The 10,150-nt window shown below is 39.4% G+C and overlaps 1 protein-coding gene across 3 annotated transcripts; it reads left to right on the forward strand.

Moving 5' to 3' along the window:
* Positions 1-280: 280 nt before the first annotated feature.
* On the forward strand, positions 281-9,679 carry LOC121505272 (high-affinity choline transporter 1-like). 3 transcript variants are annotated; one of them, XM_041780427.1, is made up of 9 exons: positions 281-406; positions 1,871-2,063; positions 3,488-3,601; positions 3,826-3,981; positions 4,106-4,254; positions 5,888-6,031; positions 6,135-6,288; positions 6,427-6,644; positions 8,971-9,679. In XM_041780427.1, exons 2-9 carry the CDS (start codon positions 1,880-1,882, stop codon positions 9,514-9,516), a joined length of 1,665 nt encoding a protein of 554 aa, XP_041636361.1. In that variant the 5' UTR covers positions 281-406; positions 1,871-1,879; the 3' UTR covers positions 9,517-9,679. The 3 variants fall into 3 exon arrangements, with proteins under 3 accessions (XP_041636361.1, XP_041636362.1, XP_041636364.1); XM_041780428.1 differs by lacking the exon at positions 281-406 and adding an exon at positions 823-957; XM_041780430.1 differs by lacking the exon at positions 281-406 and having other exon boundaries at positions 1,905-2,041.
* Positions 9,680-10,150: the final 471 nt, after the last annotated feature.

Raw genomic sequence — 10,150 nt, forward strand, 5'->3', positions numbered from 1 at the left:
GGAGCGTTAACATATGAATAATAAAGAAAGAAAGAGTCGACCAGCAGTTAGTGGGGCGAGACAAGAAACAAGAAATGTAGAGAAGATGTGGGTTAGGCACCTCAAAGTAAATGCTGTAAATTTCCACCAAAGGTAATTAAAAGTGTTACGTAACAAAAGAATATGGTGGGAATCTGAAGAAAACTGAAGAACAGCAATGGGTGTGTAAAGAAATGAAAAAGGGGTGGTTAGAGAAAGTATAGAATACAGCATTCACTTCCTGTTGAGCAAAAGGGTTAAAAAGTTTTCCTAGGCTCCCACACTCACAGAGGACAAGTAGGCGTCCCTCCTCATTGTTGAGACAGCTGGCTTAGAGGATCTCTGTGCACACTTTAACCCATCTTAACATCATCCAAGACCAACACAGGTAACAAAATATTCCATGGTATTATTAAAGATTTTTCTTAATATGAAGGGTGATAAGACAATATAGAAGGTATGAATGAAATCTTTTTTTATTTATTTATTTTTACCTCTTTGTACTGTTACTTTAAAATGTTTTTTTTTTATTCTCGTGCCATGAGCTCAGACTGATGACACAAAACTACTTAGTAAATAATCTGCTATACTAAGAATTATTAATTTCTCAACTTTAGTGGTCAGTAGTTAAAATGTGGCCTCATATGCATACATGTTTGTGGATGCATAATTGACTTCGACATTATGTGCCTACTGTCCCTTTAATTTTCTGTTAAAATGCCCTTAGATTGGTTTCAGCGGCAGTTGACATAAACTAGTTTGAATCTATTTTAAGCCACAGAGGAAACTTTTGCAGTTGCAGATAAGACACTGGGCTGACTGGTACTGAATATTCAGGAATGTTTTCTGTCATGGGAATACAGCTAAGGTCAAGCCAGGGAACATTTTCATGTGGTCGAAGCAGGTTGTCAGAGGGTATCTGAGACAGACACAGCTAAGGTAGAGTTTCAAAACTCTCTATTCTAATTTTGGCTCTTTCTTTTGCTTTTTCAAACGATTCAGCTGCAGGATTTCTCATGCTGATCCAGCATCTAGCAGCTTTTGCACTAATACAGATTATCACAGCAGGAATGATTTGGCTCTCTGACTTCTCAAAATAAAGCTTCACTTATCATTATATTATCTATTAAAGGGACGGAAAATATCAAAACAAGCTAATAGATCCACATGTAAATTCGTTAAGTGCATTAGTTTGGTTTTCATTTTACAGTCCAAGAGATGGATCTAATAAAAACACATTATTTAGTAACTATCAGGTATATTTTCATGTTTCAGGCAGTGTTGTTATTATTGTTACTATGTATTGAAAGCTTTTTTGATGCTCAATAAAGTTTGGTTTATTAATAGAGGGCAATCACACATAAATATAGGATAAGATAAGACTTTATTGATGCCAGAGGGGAAAATATTTGGAATTACTTAAAATACATTTAAAAATATTCATCAGAATTTGATTTGTTTGCAACAAGTGGTATACAATGATTTTTGGGTTAAGTGGGGAGGTTTTTATGTTGCATAATTCAGTGAAAAAAAAAACTTTGTATATTGAAAATGCATTTATGCTAAGAAAAACAAACTTTACCATTCTAGTTAGTGTTCAAACACATTTACATAATTGTATTATTGACAGTTTTCTACTACCATGTAGCTATAATTGGTATTATTATCCCATAACAGCTGTTAAAGTGTTTTCCTGCAGTTTTAATGTGTCATTGACTTATTTTAGCTGCTTTAATGCTGTTTCTGTGGTAAATTCCTGACATCATCGGCCAACCTACATGAAATCAATGTATAATATTTGATTTAAAGGGGGAAATGAAACTTCTGTGTGTACCTTGTCTTTACCCTGCAGACACTGAGGATGGCGGTGAACTGGCCAGGACTGTTGTCCATAGGAGTGTTTTACCTGATCGTACTGGGCACAGGTATCTGGGCATCCAGGAAGTCCAAACGAGAGGAGAAGAAGTGCAGCGGGAACCGCAGTGAAGTTACCATGGTTGGAGGGCGGAACCTTAACATCTGGGTCAGCATCTTTACTATGACAGGTAGAATTACAACAGTGATAAATAAGAATGTGTCAGGTTAGCCACATCAGTCCTCGTGGTTTATCAATGGCTGGAGGGGAAAGGTTGTAAGGTTTTTAGAGGAATGCATGTCATTCCATGTATTTACAATGGGTGAATGTTGAGTCATTTGCTGTCTTCCATTATTATTGTGATTGCAGGACCTAAATGTGTTACTGATGAGTGTTCACTGATATTTTTTTAAACAGACTGGAACATTTTATTAACATTTTATATTCAGACAAAGACTAAAAATAAAAATAAGGCTGCATAGAACACAATAATGATTTGGCACCAGATTCGGGCAATGACAAAATATTTTGACTAAAACGTTAGCACTTTTAATGGACTAAAACTGGACTAAAAGATGAAGGTCAAAAATGACTTAAATGTAACCAAAACTAATGAACGTTTTATTCTTTAAACTGAAAAAAACAAACAAACAAAAAAAAAAAAACTAGGCGTCAAAATGAACACTATTATCTTTAATAGTGGTAATAACAGAATAAACCAATAAGGCAATCTCCATCTTCTACAATGGCATGCTGACGAGTCTTTAGACAAGACACTTCACCTCGATTTGCTGCCTCAGTGGTGTGTGACTGTGTATGAATGGGATTGGTTAATACTGGGCTGTCAAATGAGTAAGATTTTTTAACCAATTTTTTTTTTTTTGTCTTAAACCTAATCTGACATGTCAGATAAACTGTTTTATATATCATTGCATGGATGTATTTCACATTTATAAGGGAAACCTCCCATAGAAAGTGTTTGGGAAGGGCAGGACTTTTCAAAGCATTCTCAGAAGGTGATTGGATGAAGGCTCTGTCTGTCACATTCATTACAGGCCAATCAGAGCGACAAGAAAAAATGAGGTTCTAGGCATGCACAGCTCCGACTGTAACCTGAGCTCAACAAACAGGGGCTGTCGTAGTTTATGGATGGTGGAGCTTGTTTGTGGATAAAACTCATGCTGAGGCCAGTCGGGAGAAGTAACACAAAAATTCCTCTGCCAATAAAAGGTTTCAGTGTGGATGTTTGCTCTTGCTTTAGTAAAGCAATGTGGCCAAGTTCTGATAAAACTGGCGTTATACTATAGCTATGTTCAAGCAAAACGCTACACAGTGATGGCAGTCACTGCGACCCTCTTCCAGTTCAACTAAACCCTGCCCTCATTCCATTTAAATGATGCTTTGATGCAAAGCCTTTGTCATCCATGTATGATTGTGGTGTAAAAAGCTCTGAGAGTCAGACGACTAGAGAAGCCCTGCTAAAGCTCAAGTCGATTCACCGAAGACAAGCGTTGCTTGGATGTATGAGCTTGTTTCCTTTCCTTGTTACTGTTATTATAGTTGCTCTGCTCCTCTGTAAACAGATTTCTATTCTTGTCTCTTGATGTTTTGCAGCCACCTGGGTGGGAGGAGGCTACATTTTGGGTAATGCTGAAGTGGTCTATGATCCAACTAAAGGGTTAGTGTGGGCAACTGGACCCATTGCCTTCGCCATCAACATGGTTGTGGGTGAGTACAGTCATAAGTTCTTTTTTGGTTATTAAATGGTGAAGTGAAGCCCTTCTTACTAGGCTTGCTGCCATATTTTAATTATTTCCTTGTATTTTGTCTATAACTTTTGTCCACTGTAATTGAGGATATTTACTCTAGGACTATTTTCTGCCCGCTCACATTTACTGTAGTCTATATTTTAAAGGGCTTTCTTTGTCCTTGTTGTTTTTGTGTGACTGCAGGTGCACTCTTCTTTGTCACACCAATCCGGTCCAAGAACTACGTCACCCTCATGGACCCGTTTCAAGAGAAATATGGCAACACCGTCGCTGCCTTTCTATTCATTCCAGCTCTCATTGGTGATATCTTGTGGATAGCATGCATCCTTGGTGCACTGGGTAAGTTGGGAATTGTTTCTCTTCGTTGTGTTGCCAAGTGCATTTTTCAGTTTTTTTCCAGCAGCTGTCTTTAAGTTTGGATATATTTGTGGGTGTATAGCCTTTTTTATGTTTGTGGTTACAGGAGGAACAGTTAGCGTAGTCATGGATATCTCCTCCCCACTGGCTGTGAGCATCTCTGCTGCTGTGGCAATCATCTATACGTTAATGGGAGGACTGTACTCTGTGGCGTACACCGATGTCATCCAGCTTTTGCTCATGCTCCTTGGCTTGGTAGATACCCTATATTTTTGGGGAAATTCATAGCTTTAATCGCTCATTTACTATGGGATGCATTGCCATCAAACTGCTATTCATAAGGTTTATTCAAACAGTAAATCACCTCTTTTATTTCACTGATTGGTTGCATACAAGGAGGGAGAAAAGCTGTTAAAAGTGGACTTGTGAGCTGCTGCCAAAGCATTCAGGGACTGCTCACAGCATTAACCAGGGAAGCCACTTTTAACAGTTTTTCCCCCTCATCATGTGGAACTCAAAATAGCAAGCAAGTAAGCAGCAGAAGTGGTCAAAACTAAACAACCCATCTCTGGTATGTGGCCTGGGGGGAGGATGAAGGTTTGCATTGTTTGGGGAGCTTAAATGGAAAGCTGATGGAAAAAAATAATCACGGTTCACCTCGAGTAAACAGCAGAAAACATGACTGAGATACGGCAACAGAGCGGCAGCTTTAAGTTGCAGTTCAACCTTCCTTGTACAAGAGCTTTTGACATAACAAGTCCTGGTTGTCATGGTGATCCTGTATAAATCAAGAATTCCCTTTATTTAAAATCTGTTGGAATTTTTTAAATTAATGTGATTATATTAAACAATGAAGTAGTCTGTTTAAAAAAAATCAATGTAGACGTTGCAGTGAGAAAAATTGTACATAACATTCATTTGAAGCAGACATTTGTTTTTCTGGAAAATGGTTCAATAGCTTAGCAGGGAATTTAAAGTAGAGATCCACTGTCTTCATACGATGATTTCAAACTTGATAATGCAGCAACCTTTGGTGTTTAAAAATAAAGTCAGCATGAAAACTGCAATTCCTCAGGTGTCCACCTGGGGGCTACTTGCTTGCAAAATCCCCAAACAGGCTTTAGGCGATTCTCCCTGAAAATTGTCGGCTATTTTTCCTCTACTAAATGCTAGTATCTTGTATTTTATCTCAAAACTTTTTGCTTAAAGTAAATTAACTAATTTTACCTTAAATGCTTTTTTCTGTGTTAAAATGTGCTGAAGTTGCTGAAGACACGTTAGCTCGCTAGTTGATGCTAGCCTCAGCTAGTGTGCTGCTAGCATGCTAACAGTACAATAGTCGCTATTTTGCCAGTTCTTAGGTGGCGCCAGTAGTAAACTGTTTTTGAGTATACTTCTCAGTGTTAACACCCTCAGCATTGAACATATGTAGTAGTTAGTACAGAAATATGCCATTTGGGACACGCCATATGTCTTTCCACAATACTTACATTGGCTATAGCATCACTTGGCTTTATCATTGACATATTTTTGGTCTGAGCTACATTGGCTAAAGAAGCATTAAGCTAGCATGAGCGTTGGTCTGTAAACAGACAATAAATGTAAGTTATTTTTGTCGCAGCTACAGCTTTTACTGCTAAGGCTCAAACATGTTTCACATTTTTATTTAATTTTTATTTTTCCTTTTCGGTTTCCTTTTCCTGTCTTTCTTCAACTGTTAGCCCTGCCTGGTTGAAACACGGGGGAGGGGAAGGAGTGGTTGCTCTGCCTACTAGGCTGCAAAACATCAGCTTGTTGGCATTAGCATCGTTACCATGACGTGAACACTTGGCTCAACGCACCACTGTTTATATTTGTAACTCGTATCTTGTTTCCCTCCTTTTATCAGTGGCTCTGTGTGCCTTTTATCTTGACAAGCCCCAGCTCTGCCAACTTCACTGTTGCTGCAGTCACCAAGGTGTACCAGGAACCATGGCTTGGCACGCTAGAGCTGGAACAATCAGGTCGATGGATAGACGACGTACTGCTTATAGTAATGGACAAACTTAACATCCCTTAAGAAAATATCCAAGAAAGGATAGCCGAATCCCGTACGCTTACTTTCTTAAAATGTCCCGTCTTTATTTCTATCCTAGGCCTTTGGAGGGATCTGCTACCAAGCCTTCTACCAGAGAGTCCTGTCTACAGCCACGGATTCCCAAGCTAAGCTCACTTGCTATGCTGGAGCAGTGTTATGTCCAATCCTCGGCATCCCATCCATTATTATTGGGGCAGCAGCAGCATCTACCAGTACCAAGTTTTAACTATCTTCTTACTATTAGGTTTATTTTGCAGTTAAGGTATTCCTAATAATCTCTGATGAAATCCCTCTCTAACATTACCCTATAACTCATATTTTTTTCTTTACATGTGATTAATATCTGTCAGATTGGAACCAGACCACCTTTGGTACACCGAGCCCGTATGAACAGGGTAAATCTGGTATGATCTTGCCGATTGCCCTCCAGCATCTTTGCCCCTTCTTCGTTTCACTGATTGGGATGGGAGCGCTTGCTGCCTCTGTGATGTCATCAGTGGACTCTGCACTTTTGTCTGCGGCATCCCAGCTGGGTCGAAACATCTTTAAGAACATCGTCTACAAACAGGTATGATTAGAATTTATACTAACTATACCTCAGGAGGGATTAGTGGGGATAGTGGGGGAATTATATAACATAGTCACAAAAAAGCAACTGAGACTACCCTATGTTGCTATGCTTTGGCCTAAAATAGTCACAAATTTTGAGGTTTATTTTTGTCAAAACAGCTGCTCAGCATTTTGGCTGTGCACAAAATGAGTGATCACAGCAAAGAAAAATCGATTCTTTTGGTGCAGTGGTGTCATTATTAAGAACTGTCTTTGCACAGCTGTGTAGCTCTTTCTAGTTTTCATAACACAGAGTTAGCAATCCAGTCAAATAGCAGTATGGTAGTAAAGTCTTAAGCTTCTGGTAACATTGATAGTTGCAAAGTACAGACCCACAGTTTTCAGTCAGTTTGCCAAGAGCAAAGCAGCAAGAAAAAATGAGATAGTAGACATGTGCAGCTCATTGAGCTACCTTGAGCTCTATAGACTAATGCTGCCATAGTGTGTGAGCGGCAGAGCTTCTTGGTGAATAAAAATTAATGCTGTTCGGGAGACTTGCAAAAACATCTTCTCAGCCAAGCTTTTGGTGTGGCTCATCGCTCTTGTTTTAATAAATAAATGTGGCCCAGTACTGACAAAACTGCCACTTTTCCTACAGCTATACCCAAGCTAACAGCTACCATGGCAACTATTGCTACCGGCGAACTCCACTCCAAACAAACATCCTTTCCGTCATGAAAAGCTTTCAGGTGCCGCCCTTTGCTCTTTATTTCATACAGAAACATAATCAATTTCTGATAAAACAGCAGCTATACTATAGCTTCTAACAACTCACATTATGTTCATTTTTCCCTAAAAGGTTTGAGTTAAGACTTCACAAATTGCTAAATTACATATTTTAAGCTTTTTTTGTATTTTGGGTTCATATCAGTCTCATTATTATTATTATTGTTGTTATTGTTATTATTTTCTTAGGGTTTTAATACCTTTATTTCAGAGGACAGGAAAGTGGATAGACCGGGGAATCGGGAGTGTAAAATGACATGCAGGAAAACAGTGAAGATGGAGGTTGAAATGAAGCCAACTGTTTCAGGGACATTAGCTTCTGTACATGAGAATCAGCAGAACAACTAGGCTAACCAGCACCAGTCATTTTCAAGCCTCCATGCTAATGATAGCCAAGGCAAGAGACATTATATTCTTGTATTGTCTGTCCATCCAATCTCAACCTAGCTTAAGCTTAGCTCACAATTTATTTGTGTGCTTAGCTTTAGCTAGGTTTGCTATGTAGCTTGGCTATCTATAGTCAAGAAAGTTTTAGCCATGTTAGCTTTTAGCCATAGCTAAAGCTAACTGTAAAAAGAATTGGACAAAGCCTCTGTGACGTCAGCCGTCTGCTTACAATAGGCGGACCCAAAAAGCTTTTGAAGCCATTCCATGGCAGCTTCCACATTGAAGCTGTCTCAACCAAACTTTGGATCAACCTAACAGCCCGCCCACTAACTGGACTTCCTGTCAGGTAGCTAGCTAGCATTCTGGTTGGTAGAAACGTCGCTTCTGCCTGTCAAGCTATCAGTCAATCAAATGAGAAGCGCCAATCGGTGTGCAGTGAGGTTTTTCCTGAATTTAATCGAAACGATTGTGGTACCAAAAAATCAACCCCGTACAGTGAGAGCACATGAAGACATTAGCTAATGAGACTTGTTTGGTTTTTTGAACCAGGCTATTAACCAGTTATTTCCGACTGTAAAAAACGGCCTAGTAACGTGTTGTGTACGGGGACTTCCAGTGTTTCTGCAGCCAGCCTCAAGTGGACACTCGTGGTATTGCATTTTTTGCACTTCCACATTGGTTTCATTTTTGAGGACCGGAGGTTGCTGCCTGAGCTAACTTAGCTTCATAGATAACAGATATGGAGCTTATATGGCTGCCTTGTGAGCTTAGCTTTAGCTGTGTTATCTATAGAGCTCTGGCAGCTAACAGAGCTACAGAAGCTACACTTGTGCAAGAATGTTTTCATGGAGGATGAGCTCTTCCTGTAAGCAGACTGTTTTGTGATGAGGTTTCACAGGTTAACTTTAGGTGTCTTAACCGTTACCTTAACCCTTACTGTGACAAAGAGGAAGTTCAATCAAACTTTTATTTCTTAAGTTCAAGCGTGTATTTCCTTTCTGAGATACACGGCGTCTCAGATGAACCATCTGTGAGAGTGGCTGTCAGAGATGAACGCCCTGCAGCCGGACTGTCTTGGCATTAGCTCATGTTACTTTAGATTTTCATAAATCAAATGTGTATAATACTTTTGTTCACTTGGAATGACTGCATACATTTTTCCTCTTTTTCAGGCAACAGAGAAAATGATTATTGTGGTGGTGAAAGTATCAGTCTTCCTGTGTGGGCTGATGGGAGCAGGCCTTGCCATGACTACAAGATCCATCCACCTGTTCTGGATTGTCAGTGCAGATGTTTTGTATTCGATGATGACCCCTCAGGTGGCATGCATCTTCTACTTGAAAAAATGGGTGAATGGATACGGGGCCTGTTCTGGCCTTGTGTTAGCTATATTACTAAGAGTTCTGGTTGGGGAACCCGTCATCGGCCTTCCTGACATTCTTCCTCTGCCGTGGGATAAAATACAGGAAGACGGACACCGATATCGCTTGTTCCCTTTTCGTACTGCCATCATGCTTATTACCACCGGGACTATTTTACTAGTATCACGCCTTGCTGTTTTTGTGTCTGAGAGGAGAAGAAACAGTGAAGCTGACGCTGACAAAAATTTACACTACATGGCCGCACTTCAAACTGATGTGGAGGAGCAGGAGAGACTGAATAAAGAACAGACAAGCTTGCCCTCTCAAGGAAGCAATGAGCACACGGACAAATGTTGAGGACTTTTATGACATTTTGTAACTGCAAGTGGATTTTTTTAATGAAAGGTAAAGGGGAAGTATAACAACTTCTGAGGACTCATGCTCTAAGAGCAAAGGTGTTTAATATTTTATTAACATATGGATACTTGTACTGTAAAATGAAACTAATGTTTGATTGAAATGTTAATAAAATTGTTTTTGCTGGATTGTATTTTTCTTGTGTGTTGTAATAAGTAGATCTCAACTGGTTGAGCCTTGGGGTCCACCAAAATTACAGCCCAGATTAACTGAGCTGTAATTTTCTTCTATTGACTTTGAGCATGGTACAGCTAAGGATGCCACCTTCTTCCCAGCAGCAAATTTTACAGTCAGCTGTGATTTTATTAGAAAGTGGAAGCATTTAGGAACAACAGCAACTCACAGTGTGGGGTCAACGACTGCTAAGGCACATGGTGCTGATTCCATAGCTGAAAATTTCTAAACTTCCACTGGCATTTGTACAGCACATAAACTGATGTGAAAAATGAATTTTCTGTTTGGCAATCAGAAAAGTGTCAATCTATTTTGGAACATCTTCATGTGAAGCTCAGCCTTGATTCATAATAGGATGCATTCAAGATTTAATCATGATAGATACATTCATAATGTAAAA

The sequence above is a fragment of the Cheilinus undulatus genome, linkage group 23 (genome assembly GCF_018320785.1).
Source record: "Cheilinus undulatus linkage group 23, ASM1832078v1, whole genome shotgun sequence".
Taxonomy (NCBI): Eukaryota; Metazoa; Chordata; class Actinopteri; order Labriformes; family Labridae; genus Cheilinus; species Cheilinus undulatus.